Source organism: Dama dama, chromosome 13 (genome assembly GCF_033118175.1).
Source record: "Dama dama isolate Ldn47 chromosome 13, ASM3311817v1, whole genome shotgun sequence".
Classification (NCBI taxonomy): domain Eukaryota; kingdom Metazoa; phylum Chordata; class Mammalia; order Artiodactyla; family Cervidae; genus Dama; species Dama dama.
In genome coordinates this window covers 63,398,753-63,424,712 of record NC_083693.1, presented here as the reverse complement: position 1 = coordinate 63,424,712, position 25,960 = coordinate 63,398,753, and the positions used below count along the sequence as shown (strand labels likewise).

The 25,960-nt window shown below is 50.5% G+C and overlaps 1 protein-coding gene across 5 annotated transcripts in view; it reads left to right on the top strand.

Moving 5' to 3' along the window:
• Positions 1–24,245, top strand: part of CCDC88C (coiled-coil domain containing 88C) — a 142,144-nt gene extending 117,899 nt beyond the window's left edge. For 2 of the 5 annotated variants that reach the window (XM_061159292.1, XM_061159294.1), the window contains 8 exons: positions 913–1,058; positions 3,613–3,702; positions 5,194–5,432; positions 10,602–10,790; positions 14,603–14,671; positions 16,858–16,926; positions 17,897–18,186; positions 22,011–24,245. In XM_061159292.1, coding sequence (XP_061015275.1) covers positions 913–1,058; positions 3,613–3,702; positions 5,194–5,432; positions 10,602–10,790; positions 14,603–14,671; positions 16,858–16,926; positions 17,897–18,186; positions 22,011–23,009 — 2,091 coding nt within the window. In that variant the 3' untranslated portion in view covers positions 23,010–24,245. Of the gene's footprint in view, positions 1–912; positions 1,059–3,612; positions 3,703–5,193; positions 5,433–8,092; positions 8,555–8,761; positions 9,219–10,601; positions 10,791–14,602; positions 14,672–16,857; positions 16,927–17,896; positions 18,187–22,010 lie in introns of those variants that run through there. The other 3 variants (XM_061159293.1, XR_009695460.1, XR_009695461.1) reach the window with 3 other exon arrangements.
• Positions 24,246–25,960: the final 1,715 nt, after the last annotated feature.

Here is a 25,960-nt window from a genome sequence, read left to right as displayed (position 1 = left end):
TGCAACAAAGACCACCATCTGGCCTGGAAAGCCTGAAATATTTGCTGCCTGGCTCTTTACAAGAGAAGTGTGCTGACCCTCAGCTAGAACAGAGTTGTCGCCTAGAAACAATGATGTGGCTACCAGATGTAATGTAAAATCGTCAAGTTAGCCACGTTTAAAAAGTGAAAGGAAGCAGGTGGAATTAATCCTAAGTAATACATTTTATTGGCACAGTATTCCTAAAATATTATCATTCCACGTGTAACCACAAAAAATCTCATTAATGAGATATTTCACATCCGTTTTTCAGTTAAGTCTTTAGGACCTGCCGTATTTGCCCTGCTCATCTCAGCGAGGACTGGCTATGTTGTTTTTGTTTGTTTTTCGGGCTGATTTTAAGTGCTCAGCAGCCATGTGTTGCCCACGGCTGTCAGATTGAGCAGTGGCCTTTTGGGTCCTTTCACATTGTCACCAGTTGGATAATACTGAGATGGGTGTCTGTTTTTTTTTTTTTTTCTTTCGGCTGTGCTGGGTCTACTCTAGCGCTCAGGCTTTTCTCTACTTGCATTGAGCAGGGGCCACTCTCCACTTAGGTGCTCAGGCTTCTCATTGTGGTGGTTTCTCTTGCTGGGAAGCACGGGCCCTCGGGCGTGCTGGCTCAGTAGTTGCAGCTCCCGGGCTCTATAGCACAGGCTCAGTAGTTGTGGCCCACGGGCTCAGTTGTTCTGTTGCTTGTGGGGTCCTCCCGGACCAGGGATCGAACCTTTGTTTCCTGCATCAGCAGGCAGACTCTTTACCACTGAGCCACCGGGGAGGCCCGAGTTGGACGTCTTGGCGCACGTGGCCTTTTCCTTCTTTCGGAAGCCAAACTCCCAGCGGCAGACTCACGGGGTCACACCATTTTTAAGACACTGTTGATCTGTATTTCAGCTGCTGTCCCGACTCAAGGGGAACTTGGAGGAAGAAAACCATCACCTCTTGAGCCAGATCCAGCTGTTGAGCCAGCAGAACCAGATGCTTCTAGAACAGAACCTGGAGAACAAGGAGCAGTACCATGAAGAACAGAAGCAATACATGTAAGGGGCCCGGGTGATGGGGGCGCCTGTCGACACCAGAATCCTGGCTTCTCTGTGCTGGGCCAGAACAGCCCCAGGGCCCGTCAATGTCCTGAGGGCAGGGGCAGGCCATGTTACCAGCCTGTCCTCTCTCTTGCCCTGGAGTGGTTCTGGGTTTCTGCAGGTGGTGGCGGTTGGCTTCTGTTAGCTTTTTAAACGTGCTGCCCACCGCCAGAAGCTTCTTACTCTGCTTTTGGAATTAATGCACTTCTAAAAATACAGGCGTGCCATCGAGAAGCAGCTCAGGGAAAGAATTCACATCGAAGGCTGAGCACAGATGCCATCGCAGGACTCTTTCTGTCACTCATGTCTGTGTTCGATGATTGTCTGGAGGGTGGGTGACCAGTATGCCACAGTATTTATTTCTACCGGCTTTACATGGGGCCTGCGGGGTGCATAGCGATCTGGTGAACAGGAACTGGTGGGACCGATGGGATATGACCAGAGCTGTGTCCGTACCAGAGGTTGAAGAGCTTCAGGGAGATGGAGAAGGAAGAGATGGGGTTAATGCTGCTGATGCAGGATAGGGACAAGCAGATCAGAGACAAGCAGGTCAGATGGGGGGATGTGGAGGTGTAGCATGGCAGGGCCTGGGTGCAGGGAACGTGGAGGAGCCCCAGCAGACGAGGCACCGATGTTGCCTGGCTTACGAGTCGGGATGCACCGGAAAGTGTTACAGGATGCTGGTCCAGCCAGACCTAGGAAGCTGCCAGAGATGAGCTCAAGAGGAGGAGCTTGCTATTGAGATGAGGTGCAGATGTGAAATAACCCAGGATGGGTCCGTGGATTCAGGGGGTTTCCACTGCTCTGCTGTGATGGTTGGATTGTCCTGGCTGTGGGCGGGAGTGCCTGGCCGGCTTGGGGAAGGAAGGTAGGAGATGGTTGTAGAGGGGCGTGGTTTCATCCCAGTTCTCAAGTGTCATGAGGCTTGTTTGTTATCCTCCTGGTTTCATCTCCACGTTCAGAGGTGGCTCACCACCTACCAGAAAATGCTTTGCATCAAAAACCACACCATAATTTTGGGGGTAGAAACGACCGTTGCCTGAAGTTGGTCCTCTGTAATCCAGTGGATAATAAGCGCTGCAGACGCCGGGCAGGTGCTAACTAGAAGAGGAGGCACCTGGACCCCAGGGGGATGGTTGGATGACAGTTCTGCATTAGAGAGCGTCTGCAGAGGGCCAGGGGTTGGCAGGCTTCCCGGAGGCTGCTTCGAGCAGAGCAGAGCACTGTTCCGGGGGCCGGGAGGAACCTAAGCCTGCTCTCTGACTTTGCATGAATCTGTGGGGCGAACCCAGCCACAGAAGCCCTCCAGGCTTAAGGCCGCACAGCACGGCCATGAAGACAGAGGAACAGATCACAGGCGTCGAGTCAAGGGGGCTGACTCAAGCAGCGAAGGGTTGGTGGTTGGGACCCAGTGGTTGCAGAAGCTGCCCCTCTTCATGAGGCGTTTCCTTTGTGGGGAATGCTCGGGAAAGTCCCCGGTTTGGGTGGCGCCTTGGCAGCGCCTTGATAGGAAGAAGCCTGAGCCGTTGCCTCTGGCCCAGAAGCCTCATTTTCCAGTGAGGAAACCGAGGGTCCGAGCTGTGAAGAGACCACCCAGGTGGTGAGAGGCTGGAGGGGACAGCAGTCGGTGGCCCTGTGGGCGGTGTTGTACGGAGTCCGCCTGCAGGACTCCCTGAGATAAAAGCACATCCTGTGAATCAGGAAGGCCAGCGTCTCTCTCCCAGGAAGCAGAGGCGCTCTCTGGCAGCCCAAGGTTCAGGAGGTGTCTCTCTGATCTTTTCTGTGCTTTTGGAAATAGGAACTGGTTTCCAGCATGTACAAGCTGGGAGAATTTGCTTCACGATCTTGAGTTTCTGGCTTCTCTGGGAAATGAGAAGATACACCCCATCCCCTGACCCAGGTCTGCATTCATTCCGACATGGCAGCAATCCCAGGCGGCTCACCGTGCCTCAGGCTACACCGTCCTCCCTGGTCTTTCCAGGCCCGCTGTGCTCCTCATCTTTTCTTTCTGGCCCCTGGAAGCTTTCAAGTTTGTTTCCACAAAAGTGTAATCAGAAACCCAACGTTGGAATGGGTCCGAGTCAGAGGTCTGCTCTCGCTAAGATGACTTTTTCCACCCTGACTGCCCACCTAGCATCTGAAGGCACACTTCACCCCACCACCGAGGTCTGGTTGATATGCAAGCCCAGGAGCTGGCCCTGAGTGTAATCCTGGGGTGTCCCATGTCCTGATTGACCAGGCCGGAAAGTCCTTGCTTCTGAGCTGGGTTTTCAGACGGTCAGGAGTTATCTTCTTTGAAGTCACTCACAGCTGGGTCCTGGGTGCTCGCAGGCCGCCTCAAGGCGTTAGGACCTCCGGGGCCTGTATCCCGTGTTTCCGTTCACATATTCCTGACTCAGTAACCAGGGTGGCCCGCAGGATGTGTGCTGGGCCAGGTCCCAGGCCGAGCTGACGAGTGACTTCATTTGTCTGACTTAAACCTGACTTGATGGTCTGTCCCCTCTCTCCACAGAGACAAATTAAATGCCTTACGGAGACACAAGGAAAAACTAGAAGAAAAAATCATGGATCAGTACAAATTCTATGATCCTGCTCCAAAGAAGTGAGTTGACTTAAGTGTCAGGGGCTGAAACACAGAACAGCAAACATTCCTTGTTCATGCTCAGGGTGAAAGCAGTAGCTGTCAGGAGCCCCGCCCGGTCTGTCGGGCCAGTGTCGTCCACGCTGGCGGGGCACCCCTGTGCACATCCCTCCCACAGAAGAAAGACTGTAGAATTTCTTTCAGCCCTGTGCTGGGTTGTAGGACTAGCTCCATCCCCCGAGGCTGCTGGCCTCATCCATCAAGCACCGCTTCCCCGGGCCTGGGCTCCAGGAGTTGGGCCCTACAGATAGTCCTGGCCCAGCCCAGCCTTGAAGTCAGAATCGCTGTGCATCCGTAACGGCCTCTCTGTTAAAATCACAGAACCACAGAGTTTCAGAACCTCAGTCTCAGGGTTCCCTTTGGCAGATGGAGACGGTGAGGCCCAGATGCGGAAGTGGAGCGAGTTGTGTAAACACAGTTCAGTGCGGTTCAGCGCAGGAGGAGAACCCGGATGTGGTTCTCTTTTTGATACAGCAGAAGCCTTCTCTGCTTCCTGTTAGCTACAGCTTTTATCAGTTACTCATTATATTCCCTGTTTTTCATTCACACGGCCCACTCTTCACTGCCCTCTGCCGCTACGCCCAGATTCCTCAGTGCCGGGAGTGGTCAGGGAATGCCAGCTTATTGTTACACTTCCTGTGAGCCTTAGCAGGGAATGAGGAGGAATGTGATGCTGAAAATGGCATTTTGGCAGGAAAATGGCCACCTAATAGATCACATTAGCAGAGCACTTCTTTTATTTCACAGAGGTAATCAAGAGTTAATGGGCAAGGGCTTCCTGGGTGGCTCAGTGGTAAAGAATCTGCCTGCCCATGCAGGAGATGGGGGTTCAGTCCCTGGTCAAGAAGATCCCCTGGAGAAGGAAATGGCAACCCACTCCAGTATTCTTACCTGGGAAATCCCATGGACAGAGGAGCCTGGCAGGGGCAGTCCATGGGGCCACGAAGAGTTGGACACGACTTAGCAACTAGACAGAGACTTCCCTTGTGGTCCAGTGCCTTCCAACACAGGGGGTGTGGGTTCAGCCCCTGGTTGGGAAGCTAAGATCCTACATGCCTCCTGGCCAAAAATCCAGAACATAAGCCACAGAAGCAATATTGCAAGAAAGTCAAATAAAGACTTTTTAAGTGGTCCACATTTTAAAAAAGAAAAAGAGTTAATGGGTACATTTGAAGTTCTGTTTTTGCAAGAGAGTGGGGGTGGATTTCTGCACCCATACGTGGTTCTACCGTCCCTGAGCTGTACCTGGTTGAGAATTCTGTTCTGTCTCCTGAGCCCCAAATACAGTGGTCACGGTGGTGATGAAGAGCACCATTATTCTAAACCCCAGTTACTGGCCACCTTCCCAGGCTGGTGATGGGGACACCAGCCCATGTTAGGACACTGTGCCCAGTGACCTGCTGGAGCAGGCAGTGAGGGTTGACTGTGTCCTAAAAATCTACTTCTCATTAGGAAAAACCACTGGATTGGAGCCAAAGCCTTAGTCAAACTCATCAAACCAAAGAAAGAGGGTTCCAGAGAACGCTTGAAGTCAACCACAGACAGCCCTCCCCGGCAGCTGGAATCCCCAGACCCAACCTTACCATCTGCTTCTCAGCCGCTCAGATCTCAGCCCGAGAACCCTGAGTCCACCCCGTCGGGCTCAAGCTGCCCAGAAGAGCGTGACACCCACAATGGGCCCTTGGGAAAAGGTAGGTGTGCTGACCTGGCTGGCGGAGGTAGGCCTAAGGGACCCTCTCATTGGACAGGGTAGAGGGAGGTGGCATGTAGATGTGTACATGTGTGTGTAAGAGCCTGAAAGGGGTGCGTTAATAGCCAGGAAAATACAAACCCATGTCAGATAAGAAGCATCACTAATCCTATAGACGAGGAGAGGGACTCGAGCCAAAACTGACAACACAGGCACCAAAAGCAAGCTCAGTAGCATAGCCTTGGGGGTTTCCTTGTACAGGTGAGAGATTTAGAGTAAGCTGTCTCTGTAGGGAGATCCCAGGCACATTTCCTGGGTAATGTGCATATATGGGATCTCAGCAAGTCCGCATGTGGTTTCCAGTCTTTTCATAACTTGGAAAGGCAGGCAGATTTTCTTCTCAGCCTGACCTGGCCTTCAGCCCTGCCAGCCAGGGCTTGGCTTATCTTTCCATGAGGGCTGTCATTCTGAGTTTGCCAGAGGTTCTGAAATGGACTTCTAGTTGAATGTGCTTCATGTTGTCAAATCTAAGAGGCACAGTTACTGTACATACCACTGGCAATCCAATGATGCAGAGCTTTACCACTTAGGACTTTTATCATGCTCTGGTTGACAAGCTCTTCTAAAGGACTTAAGATAAAAGGAAAGGAAAATTTCCTTTTCATAAAAGGAAAATATAAATAAAATATATTGGTCGCGGCAGCGACAATTTTGTCACCATTTCGTCTGGACCCCCCAGTGGTGACTCTTAAGATGCTGTGGAAGCTGCACCCTGATTTCAGTGATTTTAAGATTTGGGGGTGGGAGATGTACATCTTAGAACTGACTAAATGTGGCAGTTACTTCAAACATTGTTCAGTTTCCAAATTTACTTTCAAATACCATTGCTCGGATTATTTATACCAAACCTACAGCCTGAATAATTTAAGTTTTTATGAAAGACACCAGGACTTTCTGAAGATTCTCAGGGATGGGGCTGCCATTACAGCGTTAGGAGCCAGTGGCAGGCCACCCTCTGCTGGGTGGGACGTGCACAGGCCTTTCGGGAGGCCGTGTTCACCACTTCACGTACTGTCCTGTCACTTTCAAATGCACAAAAGCAAGTGCTTTCACACGTTTTTTGGGGACTAACATTTGCACTCCCATTCTTCACAGGAGGTCACATTATGTAAAAGGCTCTTGTTCAGGTCAGTGATGATGAAACAACATTTGTTTTCATCTAGGCAGGTTCTCTGGTCTCTAGTTTTCATATTGGCTATATAATTGTTTTGACATTCATTGCCTCAACTTGTATTAAAGTTGGCTTAATTAACTCTACCGGAGCAGGTTGCCATTTCCTCCTCCAGGGGATCTTCCCCACCCAGGGACTGAACCCACATCTCCTGCATTGCAGGCAGATTCTTTACCACTGAGCCACCAGGGAAGTCCTTAATTAACCATAATCAGCCCTACTGAGTCAGGAAAACTTTCAAGGGAAAAAATTGCTTGTACCAATCCGTGAGTGAGCAAGTCAGCGATGGTTATTAATAACAGCAGTCATTCATTGAATGCCTTTTGGGGGACCGTCAGCACCTTTTTAATTTACTTTATCTGCCTCATTTAGTCCTAACTGCCCTGTGAGGTAGGCATGATTAATCATCCCCTTTTCAGAGCTGAGAAAGTGAGGCTTGACAAGATGAAACACTTTCTGCTATAATAAGTGACAGAGCTTAGATTTGAACACAGGCCTGTTACCTCTGGAATCTGAGCGCTTCACCACCAAGTGCACTGCCTGCAGTGAAAGCTGAAAAAACATGCTGCCTAACAGGCGTGTTAGGCATGCCCCCAGCAGAGCTAAGGGCCCCAGAATCACATAGTCAGTCCCTTACCTATGGTGTGAATATTGACCACCAGGTGGTGCTGTGGAGGAAGAAATAATGGAGGTTCTGGTTCCAAATTTAGTTCTAAATCAGAAACTGGATATATTGGCTATGTTTCTGTATGACGTGTTCAAAAAGTTAGACCAACTGTCTGCTCTGATAAGCCCTTCTAATTTAAAAGTCATGTATTAGAAGAAAGGGTATGGTAATTCTTGGTGCTGAGGGCTTTGGAGTGTGAAAAAGAGGTATTTTCGTTATTTTTCAACTCATCCTGCCAAAAAAGGTTATTTCAGATGTATAAGAATTATTGGTGAATAATAGTCAGGCAGACTGTTCCATTACAGCAGGCCAGAAAAGTGTTGTTTCCAAGGTCTTTGAACAGGGATGAGAGTAACACATGAGCCAAACTGTCAGGGAGTCAGTCATTAAAATGGATGAGTAAGAGAAGCTGGGTCCTAAATTAATGAACATTCTTATTTAATAATTTAACACATTGAAATTGAAAATCATCTAAGCCCTTGGCTCCTTGAGCAATATGTAGTTCTCTTCACGTGCTGAGTAAAGTGTTGGCACTAAGATGCCGCTAAGTTAATTAAATTGAGGCAGTGCATAAATGATTCACTGAGTCCTGATTCCAGTCTTGTCGTGCTTTTTGTTTCCATCTTTCCTGGACTGGACTGGATTCTGATTTCCCAAGTACATTGAGCTAATTTAGAGTTACGTGTTATTATTCATTTCATTTATTTGTTGTGTTTTTTTTTCTTTCTTCCTCTCTCGGGTTATCCTGGGGATAACGATTTAGCAACTCAGCGCAAAAAGAGTCCCTTTTTGAGAAGCAAAAGCAAGGACAAAGACAAGTCTCCAACGGCCCACCCGGCTCTCTCTAAACGCCTGCGGTTCTGGTCTTCCTCTGACATCCCATCCTCTCCTAACGAGCCTCTCCCCTTTTCAGAAATTGGAGACTTCTAATCCTTTTTCTTTACCATATGTCTTCATCGTGTATCCTCCTTCATTTCTGAAATTCAAACAAATGGAAAAAAAAAAAAACAAAAAAACCCAGTACCTAAAGGCCAGATGACCCCTAGCGGACCCCTCCTCCCAACACCAATTCCAGGCCAAACTTTAAAGTAGCCAGCGTGGATTGTGATTTCAAAAGAGAAGATGAGTTGCCACATCCTCTGGACCATTTCTCCAGCACAGCACAGTTGTAGGGGCGCCTCGGGACATCCGTGCACAGGTCCTGGGGCCAGGATGTCCGTGCTGAGTAAGTCCAGTGGCCGTGTGCTGTCCCCCACCCTCGCACCTGCAGGCTTTTGTCAATGCTCAAGAATAAAGCAGAGCTGGTCAGTGTCGCTATGCTTCCTAAAATATACGGCCTCTGTCAAGTGACTTTTTTTTTTCTTTTCCTTGAGGCTTATCTAGAAGCAGCTAAATTTAAATCCGCTGCCCTTTTCTCCTCTTTCTTTGTCAGAGCCCCGAATTGATGGCTTTTGCCAAATAAGGTCCGTTTTAGAGGTGTTGGATCTTTTGAAGGATTTACTGTGCTCCATTCAAGCGTTTTGAATAATTGCATCGATGATGCCCAGCCAGAGGCCAGCCCAGAATGAAGCTTTATGACTGTGCTGTCGTTCTCTGAACATCTCGGGTGCTGAAGTTAAAGCTGCAGTGGGCAGAAAGAGCATCAGCAGGCCAGTCACGCCCAGAGCGGGGGAAAGGCTGGTCGAGAGAGGCCTTTAGCTACTGCAGTTTCTTTCTGTCTTCAATCATTCTTGTCCCATCTTCATGATTTTTGCCACCTCTGTCCATCACCTGTGTGGTTACTGACATCTTTCCCCTTGAACTGACCCACCGTTTCCACTTAAATTTATCCTCCAAGGATAGATTATTACCTGTACTGTAAATGGAAAGCCAGTACCATTAAAAACAAGGTAACTATATAAAAAATAAGTCCACATGTATTGAAATGCTGAAGTCGGCGGACGTGGTGCCGACTTCCTGTCTCGCTCACCGCCTTGGGAGCCCTGGGCTGCTGTGGTCCCGGCCCCCCATCCTCTGAGCATGCTGCTGGGACGGTGCTGCTTCTCTGCTGTTCGTGCTAACTGTTTGGTCATCTCCACCTCCCCGCCACCCTCTCCTCCTCCTAACTTCACCTGTTGGATGTCTGCCCCATGCATCCCACCAGACTTGAATCTTGCTTCTCATCAAGGTTATCTTTCAGAATCCAAATTCTACCTTGATTTCAAGTCATGATAAGACATAGGCGATTAAAACTTCACCATGAATCCAGACTTGAGTGGCCAAGGGGCCGGCGGGGTCAGGTCTATGGAAGAGGGGAGGGGAGGGGCCTGAGAGCCTGTCAGTGGGCGTGGCTCTGGGTCTGCAGCCTTGGGGTACCTGGAGTGAGACCTCATGGGAGACAGCATCATCTTAATGCTCACAGGAACCCCAGCTGCGTTCATTTTTGTCTCCTATTTGGAAAGCCCATTCCCTTTCTTACTACAAGATAGGTGGAGGGTTGGATGTTTTAAAAATGTTTTTATATAGGATTTTACTTAACTTTGACAAGAGTATATCTTCATGGTAGAAAACTTCGAGATTGCAAAAATGCATAAGACAAAAGGTAAAAATCCTTCTGGTAGTCAGTCTCACCATGCAGACATTAAAGATCTCTTAAATTATTGTTAAGGTGACAATAAACTTTTCCTGAGATTATATCTGAAGCCAGTTGGCAAGATGCACGTCCTGGACCTTCAGGGCCTCAGCCTCAGGCAGCAGTGATCCTGAGCGGATATATACGAGAATCTTTTTTATTTTAATTTTAGATTCAATTTTTACTGGAGAATAGTTGCTTTACAATTTGTTAGTTTCTACCGTGCAGCAAAGCAAATCAGCTGTACGTATACACATATCCCCTCTTTTTTGGATTTTCTTCTGCCAGGATCTTTTTACATCAGGGATTTGCGTGATACACAGTGCTAGGTGGCAGGCGTGCCCTGTAGTTAATATGTTGGACTTCTACCAACATTTTGTCTGTCCTCCTGAGTTTTTCCTTTATTGTCTCCCAGCCAAAATTCCAGGGCTTGCAATATGCCCCGTCAGTGGAGCTGGGGTCTCTGATACAGGCCTGTAGCCAGGGCCCTCCTGTTTAAACCACAGCCCGGGGTCGGGGGGTGCCTGGGTGGGGGGCAGCTCAGCTTTTCGTCCCTGTGGTCTGTGTGCCCTGCTGCCCTTGCTTCTAGGCCTCCGTGTGGTCGCCCAGCCTGAGCCCAGGATTCTGCCGCCCAGTCTCTCAATGTCCTTTTCTGCCCCAGGCCCTGGGGACCTAAAGCCAAAGCGAGGGTCCCCACACCGAGGCAGCCTGGACCGCAAGGATGCCTCCACTGACCCAGCCCTGAAACCCTGGCCCATGGAGCTGGGCCCCCGGCCCTGTTCGACCTCAGCCATCACTACAACCCCTTCCAGCTCCAGCTCCATCTCCCGGCACCCAGGCCGCACCAAAGGTGAGTCATGGGCCTCTCCAGAAACAAGAGGGCTGAGCATCTGGGGCTCAGGGTCCTTCTTAAAGACCCCAGACTCTCGGTGGGAGGAGGGGTCCCGGGCTGAGAGGTAGTGAGCAGGGTGGTTAAATTGTGGGCAGGCTCTGGCATCACCCAGACACAAGTTCAGACTTCAGCCCTGCCTGCCAGCTGGGTGGGTGACTGGATTGATAAGGTCACCATTTAGAGGCCTGATCTCAAGCCACTGGAGGGGAAGCCCCAGGACCCACTCCCACCACCACCATGCAGAACTCGGAGGCGCCCAGTAGATCTAGAAGGGAGGTAAGCTAGCATCTGTGCTAAAAGGAGGCATCCTCTCCAGCCCACCTTGGTAGAAGTCTGGAGGTTCATTCTCTGTGGAGGATACACAAGAGGGTCTCTGAACCGGAGGTGGGTTGACAAGAGTGGAAGGCAAGTTTCTCAAATGAAAAGCAAGGGGGTTGTTGGGAAGGATTTACAAACTGAAGGTCTCCCAGGTTGCCAATAGCCATGCACTTGTTCACACCTTTAGACATGAGATTAAAATAGTGTTCCAGTCATCTGATCAGCTTAAGAAGATCCCAGCTGAATGTCTCCATCCGATCTTGCCAGGTGAAGCCCAGGGACACCTCTAGAGCCTCTAGTAACAGACCAAAACCAGTGTGAGAGGCAACAGACATAAGATGGAAACTTTACGATGCCCGTCATTAACGTAGTCAGAGATGAGCAAAGCTGTTGTACCCATGAAACAAGAATAGGGTGCTACTAAAAGAGAGGGGAAAGTATTGGAAAATTTAAGATATGCAAGGAGGAACAGGTAAAGCTTAAAACCAAAAAAGACCTTCGGCTGATAATTTAAAGATAGGAGACATCCAAAGAAACAGCTAAAAGGACTGAAAGTAATTGCCTCTGAGGTGTTAGAAGTTGGAGAACGAGAAGTGGTTGTTATTTTTCACAGTAATAGCACCCCCTCGGCTCTTAAAACCAGGGGCTTGCACAACCTTGGTTTGACAAGCAAAGACAGACAGGGTCCCTGCCCTTGTCCCGGTTGCTTATAAGTAGGAAGCCCCCCAGGGGAGAAGGTGAGTGGGGTGGGCACAGGAGAAATGGGCAGCCTCTCCCCACTGCTGGCAGTCACTTACTGTTGGGCGTCAGTGGAGCTGTACCATGAGCTGTCTGGGAGAGCCATGCCCTGAGCCCGCATGGCAAGGGTATCGTCCACAGCCATCAGTACCCCCTGGTTTCTGGAGCTCTGGGGTGCAGAGGCCCTGCCTGGTCCTGGGGAAGAGCTGGGAACACCATCTTCCCTCAGGGTTTTGGGGATCTCTGTGACTCAAGGTCCAGCCCTTGAGTCTCAGGCTCTGTCAGCCTGGATCCCATCGCTGAACCGGAGCCCAGGCCTGGACCATCCTGGAATCGTCACTGGCCTGCAGAGCAAGCACAAGGGTCTGTCTGTCACCAATGGCGCCCTCACCCTGCCCACAGCAATTCCTTGGCAGCCTGGCTCTCGCATTCTGGGCAGTCACGGCGGATGGCTGTATAACCATCATCAAAATGGAAACTGCCCTCCCCCACCCCCCGGGACCAGGGTTTCTTTAAGTAAATCTAGTTCCTTTTAGAGTAGAATTTCATAATCAAGATCTGGGCATGGCAGAGTTGTCATTACTTCTGCACCCTTTCAGTAAAGAAATTCTTTCTGCAGTTCTATTTTAATATTACAGGGATTTTTTTTTTTTCCTTCGATTTCATATGTGCATCCTCTTCTTCCACAGACATCTTCTCTCTTAAAACATTTCCTTATATTTCCTGAAAATATGCAGTGATGGTTAAAAATTTTAATACTAATACTGCTACTAACAAAATCACCAAGTGATGTTTATTTCCTTTGTAATTCTTCTAGTGCTTAGATTAAATCTCATTAAAGATGCACAGAGTTTTATATTCAAAATTCACTGGAATTTTTTCTTTTATGGATTATGTTAGTGGTTTGATATACACTAAGGTTTATTTGTTTCTGTCTTCAATTTTAGAATTTTTTCTTTGTTAAATTCTGTTTTTAACTACATAAAACATTTACATAATTTAAAGCTAAATTACATAAAAAGGCATGCTTAGATTTCTAAGCCTCACATCTCTCCCTTTCCCCTCCATTACATTCCAAAATCACCGTATAGATAACCTTTTTTTTAGTTCCTTATTTATACTTTGTGTTTCTTTTGGCAAAAAAAAAAATTAAAATATTGCATCTTGGTTTTTTTTTTTTTTCACTTTGACATATGTCATAGAGATCTTTCTCATTCTTTGTATAAGCACACAATAATTAAAATGTTGATATGACGGTATACAACCAATTAGTCCCCAGAGTTGATTCCTAGAATTAGGATTGCTGGGTCAAAAGACAAATACAAATATACTTCTCCTAAATAAGATTCCATATTTTTTAAAGGTTCTTCAGAAAATTCTGATAATTAGCTAGGTTTAATGACCAAGAGCCTACATATCACTAGCCATATTTTATTATTGTAATCAAGGCAGCAAGTTTTAATTAAGTCACTACTTTGAGTTGGGCATTAGGTTGTTTAGTCGCTAAGTCGTGTCCGACTCTTTCATGACCCCATGGACATGAGCCCGCCAGGCTCCTCTGTCCATGGGATTTCCCAGGCGAGTTTACTGGTGTGGGTTGCCAATTTCCTTCTCCAGGGGATCTTCCTGACTCAGGGATCAAACCTGTGTCTCCTGCATTGGCAGGCGAAGTCTTTACCACTGAGCCACCAGGGAAGCCCATTGGGCATTAAGAGTGAACACAAAAAGTAGAATTCTCCCACCTTCAGTGAATTAAAAAAAGGAGTTGTCCTGCTGTCGTCTCTTGGGAGACAGAACCTGCAAAGGAAGCCATTAGATCATATCTAACTTAATAAAAAATTTATTGGAGCATAGTTGATTTACAATGGTGTGTTTGTCAGTTTCTGTGGTACATCAGAATGAATCAATTATACATATATTCACTCTTTTTTAGATTCTTTTCCCAAATCGACCATTACAGAGTATTAAGTAGAGGTCCCTGTGCTATACAGTAGGTCCTTATTAGTTATCTATAGTTATTTATAGTAGTGTGAAGATTGTACCTAACTTTGAGTGTATCTCACTACCAGAATTTTGATAACAGGAATCGAGGGTGGGTTGGAAACCCTTTTGCCACTTTGGAGGGACCCAGGGTCTACTGTTAGAGAGAAACTCGCAGATCTGAGGCATAGGGCATTTGAGTCCCTCTCAGGGACAGGGCCGTGGATGGCTGGCGTGTGCTTCCGGTCTATTTCTGGAGCTGCCAGGGCAGGCTATCTCCAGGGAGTCGGCCTCCCGTCAGGTGCTGGAATCTTTCCTTTGCCCTCCTCCTACGACCCGAAGGCAGTGTGGCCCCCAGACCAGAATTGCCGGCACGGCCTGGCCTTGGAGGTTGGGAAGTGGTCCCCAAGGCCCTAAATATTCAGCTCCTTTTACTGTGTTGTCCTTAGGCCAGATCACTGCTGTAACCTTCAAGCCCCAGTCACTGCACAGGCAGAAAGGGGATTTAAAGTTAAATCGAATAGGAGTCAGGAGTGTGAGAGTTATACCAGCAGGAGGCACAGAAGAGGTGTGGTCCACGCTCCCCTCCCTCGCCCCCCCCTACACCCCCGAAAGCCAGGGGCTACCCCGACACAGATGCCAGGCAAGGTTCAGAGGTGGCTATCTGGCAGACAGCCCGAGTTTCCCCATGGATGTTCCAGAACCCCTGACTCATTGTCCTGTTTTCACCACAGGCTGTAATTCCGAAGACAGCCTCTGCGAGCAGTCCTTGGAGCTCGAGTTCCTTCACCCCAGGCAGTATGGTGAGTGATCGGTGCTACACGCCCTTCCACCTGGATTCTCAGTCTTATTCTTATCAATAGTGCCTTTTCCTCAAGCTAAGTCCTGTACGGAAGTCCAATACACAAAACAGGTGAAAATGGAGGTGTTGTATGAAGTGGAGATGGGTCCACAGTTCATCCAGGCTCCTTCCTTCCCCTCCCCAGGAGCCTGAGCATCTGACTTCTGCTTACATACCTCCAATGATGAGGAACTCACTACTTATCAAGCATCCCTCTTCTGGAGACTTTAATTTCCCTCGCCTTAAAGCACCCCTCATGTTTGCCAGGATGTTCCAGTGACCCACCCAGGGAGCATTGACTTCAGGAAGATCTCTCGCTGCCCGCACTTGCAGAATGGCTCCAAGTTACATTTAGTCTTAGAAACTGTTAAAAGTACTTGCCATTTGAGTTAGGCATATTGTAAATTACTGCAGAAGGGAAACCAAAATTATACTAACTTTCTCAAAAAATTAAAAGTGGCTTTGGGTTTTTTTGTTGTTTTTTTTTTTTAATTTTGCAAAACAGAAGTCATAGGAAGGTTGGAAGATAATTCTTAAAAAAAAAAAAACTCAGTTTGCATTTATTTCAGTTTACTTCTGATCAACAGTGTGTGGGAACTAGCTAGCATCTCTTAAAAATTTTATGATACGGATAGAGACATTTCCAGTTACAGGCTCTGTGGTGACATAGGTTGACACAGGAGCCCTTATATCTGTGCACTGACACAGACATATTGTGGGCAACACAATAGGAAGGATCTCCTGCAACGTTTGGTAAACTGGAGTAGCCTGGTTTATGCCTGTCAGCTGACCAGAAGGGTTTTCTTCCTAAGTATTTGATTCCTTGAGCTTCTCTAATCAGGAGAAAGAAGGGGAAGGGGGTTTCGATGCAACACTTAGATAAAAGTGCTTTTGGGTCCTGTTGATTTGTATCACGGTTTTCTTTTAATGAAACTTAATTTCCTTTCTAAAGAGGGATGTGCATTTTTAAATTTCAAAAAATTCCCTTCTCAACAAGAGGACTTATTTTGCTTTTATACCATGCACAAAATCCGTGTATTTTTTGGCTCGTCCCCAAACCCCGTTTGCTAGTAAGTGTTTTCCAGATGCATGCTATTTGCAGCAAACACATCAGCACTTGGGAACTAGGTGCCCTAAAGACCCAGAAGAACAAGAGCAAACTTGCAGGCGGTGGGGGGAGGTGGCTTGTAAGCAGCGTGTCTCCAGTTCTCAGCGCGCTCAACACCAGCTGTGTGCTGGGAGGATGCAGAGATGACAGAAACACAGGGCCTGTCCCCCGGGGGTTCGTGGTCCAGCAGGACAAACAGTGATACAGGGCAGGCTGATAAGAGTGATGGTGCCCAGTGAAACCGGTGGAGGAAACCCAGAGGGGTGGCCTACAGGCCTTGAAGGCACAGCCTGCCCTTGGCAGGGCCGGGGGGGGCACCCTCCCTGGTCCTGGCACTCAGGCTCTGATCCAAGAGCCACCGCAGACACGCTCGGCGCAGACAGCATCCCTCAGGCCTGGTTCCCTCCAGCACTTGTCACCAGAAAGGTCACTTGTTCCCTCTGGGGCAGATGTGCATTTGAGACGGACGAGCTGAAGGACAGCAGACAGCTGGGAAAAGCGAGTGCTCCCTGTCCTGCTGAGGGTCCCAGCTCCTCCTCCTGGAATCAGGGAACTGAAGTTGCACACAGGTACACACGTGTGCACATACCACCATTTCCTGGCTCCCGCCCTCACCAAGGTGCACTGTCATCTAGGCGGGAGATTTCACATGTGTTCCAGTAAGATCTGTGCAGGAATAGGGGTGGGAACCTGTACCCAACCCTTGGCTGATCTGGAGCAGCCCTTTTTTCATCTGCTTTTTCAGTTCTGCATGAGAGTTTCTTCTTTAACAAAATTGTTTTAAGCCATAGCCCTAGACCTAACTTTAAAAAAAAAAACAAAAACTGCACACTGTCATTTCTGGGCGACCATACCTGGCCCTCGGGGAAGTTAGCCATCATGGGAAAACATGGGGTGTTCCGAGGCCCATCCTTCCAGGGCGTGCTCAGCTCCACTTTGGCAGAGTGACTTTGTTCCATAATTTTTCTCAGATTAGATGGTTTGCTCCAGGCTAGACCTGGTCATGGGCCTTTCGATTGAATGTTGGCATTTCCTTTCAGCATCCCGGCCGGGGAGCTTGGAGAGCAGTAGAAATGCGTCCAGCGACAGCTCACCTCTTAACCTGAAAGGTGAGCCGGCCCTCCTTCTGGGCGCTCTGCAGTGTCTGTGGGTCTTTGTGTTTATATCATATTTGTAATTTTTAACATACTGTTCCCCAAGATCTTCCATACGTTCGGCATTCGTTGCATTCCAAGGCCACATCATGTGGTTTCAAGTGCAGGCCAGGAGTTTAAATGGATTTCAGTTCAAATCCCTTCACCCCCACTGACAGAGTCTGGGCACCTAGGCGAGTCACCCACCCTCTGAATCCAAGTTACTTCATCTTTAGAAGGGGGATCGTGACACTAATTCCATTCCACTGTGGTCAGAGAACAGAGTGGCTTTGATTCTCAGGGGTTTTTTAAGTTGATTTTATAGTGCAAAATATAGTCTGTCTTAATGAATGTTTCCTGTACGTCTGAAAAGAATGTGTTTGTTGTCCCAGGACCATAAACTCTTACACAGATTTTTTTTTTCACTTCTTAGTGTCCACGTGACCATCTGGCATATAGCAAGTGCTCAGTAAAGCTTTTAAATATATGAATGGATGACAGCTAATGAGTGTGGTGAAAGAAAGTGAAAGTCGCTCAGTCATGTCCAGCTCTTTGCGACCCCATAGACTATACAGTCCATGGCATTCTCCTGGCCAGAATGCTGGAGTGGGTAGCTGTTGTTCCCTTCTCCAAGGGATCTTCCCAACCCAGGCATCGAACCCTGGTCTCCTGCATGGCAGGTGGATTCTTTACCAGCTGAGCCACCCAGGACCTTAGCACTATTAACAGTATGAACTTTAGCAGAAACTTTCCATGTTTATCTCAAATTATTTTGTTCCGAATTCTGAGCATCCCAGAGTGTTCTTCACGTGGAGAATCCCAGCCTGGGAGAAGTGTGCCCTGGATTCTCGGGCAGGGTCCTCTTCTAGGTGAGCGGCAGGCAGCATGGAGCCCACTGGAGGCAGAGGGGGACTGATGTGTTCTGTGTCGCCTGCCCTGACCCCAGGTTCCTCCGACCAGCTCCACGGCAGGTCCGAGAGCTTCAGCAGCGAAGACCTGATCCCCAGCCGGGACACGGCCACTCTGCCACGGGATGCCAGCACCCCGGGGCGCCCCCCCCTCAGCCGCCATGAGTACCCCCCACCGCGGAATGGGCCTCTCCCCCAGGAGGGCGTCCAGAAGAGGAGCGCAGCCCAGCCCCACGGCGGGGTGCGGCCCTGCTCCACCTCCCCGAGCAGCGAGATGGTCACCCTGGAGGAGTTCCTAGAGGAGAGCAATCGGGACTCCCCGTCCCCCGTGAGTGGCCCTGGGGCTCAAAGGGACACAGCAGGTCCATCATCCCTTGCACACTCCCTGGATTGGGATAGCAGGCGGAAACTGTGGTGGCAGAGATACAGGGATGGCTCGGGGGGCAGCCTAGGTGTGGGGCTCCTTAGATGGGGAGGAAGCCCACGAGCCTACAGATCCCGGGGCTGGCAGCCAGCCCCAGACCTCAGAGGCTGTTTGCTCCATCTGTGGAGTGAGTGGGCAGAGCCTGGTGCCGGCATGGAGGGCGGGGATGGTGTGTGCCCACCACTACGAGCTTCTTGAGAGATGTGCCCAGCACCCACTCTGGGGTTAGCATCTCATCAGGTTTTGAGGCAGAGCTCTGCGTGCCCACTTCCCCTGAGCCCTCACCAGCGGAGATCAGTTTCTTCTATAAAGAGCCAGAGAGTAAATATTTTAGGCTTCCCAGGCAGGACGGTCTCTGTTGCAGCCACTCAACGCTGCCATTTTAGTAGGAAAGCAGCTCTAGACCATCTGTCAATGAGTCGGCATGGCTGTGTTCCAATAAAACTTGACTTATGGACATAGACGTTTGAATTTCATGCAGTTGTCTCATGTCCCAAAAGATTGTTCTTTAAAAAAAAAGTTTTTTGCAATCGTTTAAAAGTATAAAAACTATGCTTAGCTCACAGGCCATACAAAGAAGGGCAGCACAGTGGACCTGGCCCACAGCTCTGGGTTGCTAGCCTCTGTTCTACAGATCTAACCTGTATTAGGTTAGATCTGTATCTAACCTGCAGACACCCCCTGTATTCTCTCCCATGTCACCTTTCCAGTGTCTCCATTTAGCTTTTCTGAAGCTGAGCATCTGTTTTTTTCACATGTGTGTATGTGCGTAATTAGTTGTGTCTGACTCTTTGAGACCCTATGGACTGTAGCCCGCAAGGCTCCTCTGTCCATGGGATTTTCCCAGCAAGAATACTGGAGTGGGTTGTCTTTTTTTTTTTTTACATATGCTGTCTGAATTCAGTCCCATGAGCTATTGGGTTATTGAACTTATTGGCTTATATACTGTCTTGTTGTTGTTTAGTCACTAAGTCATGTCTAACTCTTTGCAACCCATGAACTGCAGCACACCAGGCTTCCCTGTCCTTTACTATCTCCTAGAATTTGCTCAAACTCATGTCCATTGAGTCAATGATGCCATGCAACCATCTCATCCTCTGTCGCCTCCTTCTCCTCTTGCCCTCAATGTTTCCCAGCGTCATGGTCTTTTCCATAATTGAAGTCTTTTAAGGTTTAATGCTTTAGTGACTGCATCTCATTCCTTTCAGTGAATACAGTTGAACTTTCTGTAGCCACATGGTAAACTCTGTGAACCACATTAATCCGTCACATTGACACAGAGAACACAAAATATTTGTCTTGAAGATATGTATTGAGCAGCTACTGTGTCTTAGGCAGTATGTATGGTACCTGCTCTCAAAAAACAAAGCAAATGGGCCAATTTTTATCGCATACTTGCTAGGTGCTTGGTCTTGTGGTTGGTGCCAAAGAATTATAAAACATGGCCCCTCCCCTGTCTTCATTTATTTGTCTATCAAACACTTACTGTGGGCTAGAAACTAGGGAAACCAAGCTGAGAAGGACCAAAACCTTGCCCTCCAGAAGTTTATAGTCTGACGCAGTGGCTGTTAAACTCTAGCGTTTATCAGACTCGCCTGGCAGGACACAGGCTGGACCCCAGGGATTCTGAGATTTTTGCATCTCTGCCGAGTTCCCAGATGGTGCTCTCACTGTCACTGGGGGTCCAGGCATCACAGGCTGAGGAGCACTGACCTGATGGAACAAACGAGAAAAGTCCAGAAATCGAGGGTGTCTGCCGTTGGATGTCTCTTCTCCTCAATCCATTTCTGATTGTGTGCCTGTCCCAGTGGGTGTCCTATTCCTGGGCAGATCTCAGGGGTCAGGTCCCCTTGCTCACAAGGGGCACAGCCCCTCCGCACTCAGCTTAGACCTATCCAGACACTGTCGCTGAGGCTGCTGTCAGCACATGTCGCTTTTCAGCCTGAATGAGGCCAAAGCTGTCTCACTGCAGCAGTTTCTGTTGGAAGCTGATGCTCAGCCTCTGAGAGCCACCTCCTTCCCCCTCCATCGGCCCAGGTGCTCACCCCACGAGCCCCACCTGACACTTCTATCTTCCCCTGATCAGGCCTAGAGAAGCCACCCATGCCTCCACTCCCCGAGTGCTGGTGATGCTCGGAGAGCAGGGTCACACAGTGGGCTCCCTGGGTGGCCTCCTGAAAGTGGGGATGAAGAGGCTAATTAGAAACGTGCAGAAAGGGGCCAGGAGGTAGAGCAGACAGCTCCAGAGTCAAACAGCCGTAGGTTCTAATCCTCAGTCTCTGTTCTTCAGATGCCTAATCTCTGTGACCTCAGTTTTCTTACATATTTGTTGTTTAGTCACAAAGTCGTGTCCACCTCTTTGCCTCCCCGTAGACTATAGCCTGCCAGGCTCCTCCATCCATGGGGTTTCCCAGGCAAGAATACTGGAGTGGATTGCCATTTCCTACTCCAGGGCATCTTCCCGACCCAGGGATCAAACCTACGTCTCCTGCATTGGTAGGCGGATTCTTTACCACTTACTGAGCCACCTGGGAAGTCCTTTCTTACATATTAAGTGATGTTTTAATACAGCCTTAAACAACTCTTGCACAAGGTTGCTTTCAAATTTAAACTGAGTTTTTTGGATTACATCCCTGGTTCCCAGCACGGTGCCTGACATGTGGAAAGTACTTGATAAATAAATGGTTCTTGTCCATATTGATGACCCAGGGTCTTACTGCACGCACACACACCCAAGAGTAAGGCTTCAAGCTAACATGAAACAGCAGAGTGTACCTCTGTCAAGTTGAGCATCCACATGGTTTCAGGGGCCAGGAGTTGTTGGCAGGTGGTTCCTGAGCTGCTGACCCATCCTGCAGGCTGACTCCCTCCCTCCCAGCAGGCTGGGGTCTGAGTGCAGCAGCTCTCGGCCCTGACCTTTCCCCTGCTCCATACCCAGCCTCAGGAGAAACGTCTGTCTGGGATCCTCTAGGCTGGGAGGTGCTGGCAAAAGGCTGAAGTTGACCTGAACAGGCCCACCAAGCTTGTTGGCTCCAGGGGCTCTGCCTGCCCCCAGGATGGTGACAAAGGACACTGGTTCCCTGGCCAGGGGAAGCCCAGGTGGTGACTGTCTGGCACGGGGGATATTCTGGAGGGCTAGGCTGCCTCTGCCTTCTCCTGGACCTCTGGTTCTCTCTGCCCTCCTCTGCCCCTTGTGCCTGCCTCTCCCCTTCCTCCCATCAGGAGAAAGATCTGAGAGGCAGTGAGCAGTGTGGTTGGTTCTGGCTTCTGCGGAGCTGGCCTTGTTTCTCTTCCTCTCTGTGGCCCACTGGAAGGTGCTTGCAGCTTGTCTGAGCCTGGTGGGCTGACAAAGAAGGTCCAGTCCTGTCCATCAGCTTTCTGCTGCCTAGTGGAAAAGGAGACCCAGGTCGAAACGGTTGTCCTGATCCTTTCATAAAATGGATGAGCTTGGTGGGTTTCCTCTCTGGGTCTTTCTTGCCTGTGACGTTCGGACTGAGTGATACCTGGGTCTGCTCCCTAATGATCCTTGTTTTGCCTCGACCCCCACCCCCCACCTGACCGGAGCAGTGTGTACAGTGGGGACATTAGGCCTTCAACAGGCCAAGCAAGAAACTTCAGTCCCGGCCGTGTGGGCAACACAGGGGACATCCTGGGTGGGAGGAGGGAACTCCAAGGACCACCCCCCTCACCCCACCCCCAGACTCATTCAGTTCTTCTCTTTCCTGTAGGACGCTCCCAGTTGCCGGGATGACCTGCTGAGTGATTACTTCAGAAAGGCCGGTGATCTCCCGTCCATTGGAGGCCAGCCAGGCCCACCGCCCAGGAAAGAAGGGGCCAAGATGCCCACCAGCTTTGTGGCCCCCACCATCAAGATGCCCGTCTCCACCTCCGAGGGAAAGCCGCTGAAGCCTGGGCAGTATGTAAAGCCGAACTTCAGAGCCGCTGAGGCCGAGGCTGCACCCAGTGTCCCCCAGAGGCAGGCCCAGCCACCCCAGAGCCTGTCCCTGGGCAGAGCCCGGCAGGCCACGATGCCCCCCGCTTCCCACACGCCTGCCGGCCGGAGCGCATCCCTAAACCGGGCCTTCAGTCTGGCCTCCGCTGACCTCCTCCGGGCCAGCGGGCCGGAGGCCTGCAAACAGGAGCTGGCGGGTCCCGAGGCCTCGGGGGGCAGAGACCCAGGCAGCCACAACCTGCAGAGCTCCACTGCCCCTGGCTCCCACGGCCTGGCCCGTGAGCGGACCCCGCTTGTGGGAAAGGCTGGCGGCTCCTGTCAGGGCCCCGGCCCCCGAAGCCGGCCACTGGACCTGAGGCGCTTCTCACTGGCTCCCCCAAAGGAGGAGAGGCTGGCCCCCCTGCAGCAATCCGCCACGTCCCCAGCCATCGCCACTGGAGGCGGTGGCGGCAGCAGTTTGCAGCTCCAGCACTTCTCACCCACTGCAGCCCAGGCAGCCAGGACTAAGCCCCAAGCCCCGCTGCACCCGGGGGAGGTGGCCACCATCCCCCCCGTCCGAGGAGGGCTCAGCCCCTCGGAAGGGGATGGGGTCCCGGGGCAGGGTCACAGCGAGGGCCTCCCTGCTAAGGGCCCGGGCAGGTCTCCGGACCTGGCTCCCCAGGGCAGCCGGGCCCCTGAGGACTTCGGGCGTGGGAGCAGCTCCAAGAGCACGCCGGCGTCCCCCGAGCCGGGAGGGGACCAGCAGACGGTGTGGTACGAGTACGGCTGCGTGTGACCTGGCTCCTGGACTGCACCTGCTGGTCACCACGGCCTTCTCCCTGTCTGCCTGCCGCGCCAGGAAAGGGTTTGAGGAGGAGGAGAGGGTTCCCGTGCGTGTCTTCTGTTCTGTTGCTAAAAATGCTGTGCCAAGGCCTGAGAGGGTTGCACCCCGTTGGTGTGCAACCTATCTTCTGTATCTGTAGCCTCCAGCAACCAGTATCTTTTGAACAAATCCACTTTGGCATGGGGACACTCAGAACGCAGTGACGAGGCAGCCCCCGAAGCAGACACTATTTGAGCGCGCCCCCCGTAGAACACTTTTGTTTGCAACTTGCTGACCTCCACTGAAGCACGTGTGTATGTGGGCGTGTGCACACACACGTACACACATTCCCAGGGCTGAGCCCTGGTGGGTCTGGAAACTCTATTTCCCAAAGCTGTTTGATCCCAGGAGAAGCCCCCACTGGCCAAACTACAAAAATCTGGAGGCCGTGGGTGGACCCCAGAGGCAGGCTCGCTGTCATGCCGTTGTGGGGTCCTGAGCGCTTCTCTTCACCCCAGAGCCAAGCGGCTCTCCAGGTAGGTGGGGGTGGCCTCAGACATTTGCCTCCCCCCGCTGGAGCCAGCTCCTGGGCTCTGCAGGTTGGGCTCCCGGGCCATATAGCCACCTGCCTTCCCTGCTCACTTTTCTACAAACACTGGATCTGCTGGTCCAGGGGAGGGGCAGGAAGAAACCCCCGCCCCAGCCCCCCACCCAGCAAGTGTATATAGTGTAAAGAGGGGAGGCGTGTGCAGCAGTGAGGTGCACCTCGATTTATACCGTGGCTGCAGCACCCCGACCTCCCCGTCTCAGGTGAGATGTTGATTCATTATTTCTGAGTAAACTTCTCATGGTAGAAACCAAATTTCCTTTAATATATTACTATGTATGTACACACCCATGTGAAATGTATGTACTTTGAGGGGAATCTATTTATGTTCCGTTGGGAGTCATTCTTTCCTATTAGGAATCTCACCTGCTGCTTCGTCTCTTTGGTCAGATTCCTGGCACGTTTTATTTCCTGTTTAGTAAAGGTGCTTTTTCTGGGATGTACTAAACCTGGTGATTTTTTACTTTTCCCCTTTAGATTCTATATACTGAGAAAGAAATGGGAAGTTACGATCGCTTTTCAGAGTGCTTTGGGTTGTTTATTAAAAAGCCATTCATTCTGGAACCCAGGACAGGATTGTAATAAAAGGACATGGACCAGTACTGAGTCCTAGTTTTCCTCACCATTCATCATGGCATCATTGACCAGGCGCTGGGAGCTCAGGGTCCCTGCCTTAGCCCTGGCCACTGGAATCCACTGGCCACTAGATCAGAGAATGTGGAAAGCAAGGTTTTTCTCTTTACAGCAGCTTTTTTTTTCCCCCCAGACTTGAATTTTATTTTAACTTAGTGTAAACTGAATCCTATTTCGATTTGGTATTTGTGTCTGGCAGGAGCTCAGCTTAAAATGGTCCTTTGGATGTCCCCAAGGCTACCAAACTAGAAAGTAATCAGATGGATGGATATGGGGGGGTGGGGTCAGGGGGGAGGGTTGGTGGACGTCAGAAGGAAGGAAGGTGTATAAATATCCATACATCAAACTTTTTTTCCAGTAGATTTCTGTCCAGCTGCTGCCTCAGTGTCTCCTTTCCTTTTTCACCAGACTTCTTTAAGAGGATCTCCTCTCAGGACTTCCCCAGGGGTCCAGTAGTTAAGACTCCAAGCGTCCAGTGCAGGGGGCGCAGGTTCGACCCCTGTTCAGGGAAGTAAGAACCCACATGCCTCTTGGTGTGGCCAAAAAATAAAATCACACAAAGGGTCTCCTCTTGTCTCTTTGCCCGTTCTTTCCCCAGCCTCTGTGAACTGTGCATCTGACCACTCTGCAGAGCTACCTCTAGCATATGAACAGTGGCCACCTTGCAGGCTTCGTGCCATGTAGCCTGGCCAGTCACCCCTTGGAATCCTCTCTCTGTCTCCCAATTCTCCCCACTGTGGTACGGCTCTTCGGCGCTGACTTGCTAACCCCTCATTCATTCACTTATTCCTTCCACAGAGGTTCACTGGAAGCTTCCTATGTCCCAAGTCCTAGGCTCCGCCTTCCAGACCTCTTCCCCCTTGATCCCCTTCAGCGCTGGCCCCCTGCCCCACTCCCAAGTGCTCACTGCCCCTCAGAGCCCCCACCTGGACACCAGGCTTCCTCAGCTCCTCCCCCCGGCTCCTCCAGCGACACCAAGCTGTCACACAAGCACAGCCCTCTGTGATGTGGGCCTGACCGCTCATCTCTTCACATCCCATGTTTCACGGATCACATCCTGCACCTGAGAGTGCCTGTGGACTCTGGTGTCCTCGTCTCAGCCAGCTATTCTCACCCTAGGTCACACACACACACCCCTGACCCTGGGTGTTGGCGGGAGTCTGCCAACTCGTCTGCCAGCCTCAGACAGCTCAGCCCTCATAGCACCTCAGGACATTCACCCCAGTTGACCGCCACACCTGCCACACCCAGCCCTTTGTGGTTTGGTTGGCCCTTGGGCTCGCCTCGAGGTTCACCCAGCCCTCTTCTCACTACCTCCTTTGGCCCCAGACAAGTTCATACACATCCACAACTTTCATTCCAATCTGTTCGCAGAGGCTCCAAACTTCCCTCCAGTCCCAACCTCTCACCGGAAACCTCCAGATCTGTTCTCAGCTGGAAAGTCCCAAGACACTGCCAACTCAAAGTGCTCAACACACAATTCCCTGTCCTCCCCCCATCTCGTCCCTCCAGACAGCCTTTGACGCCCCCCCCCCCCTCCTCCCCATACCCTATCCATCACTCCATCAGTTGGCTCCACACCTCACTCATACACTGCCAGCCCTAGGGGATGGTCCTTTGGACGGTACCCTGGGCCCTGTTGCTGAGGGGGGCACCGCAGATCATGCTGTTTCTGCGCTCCCAG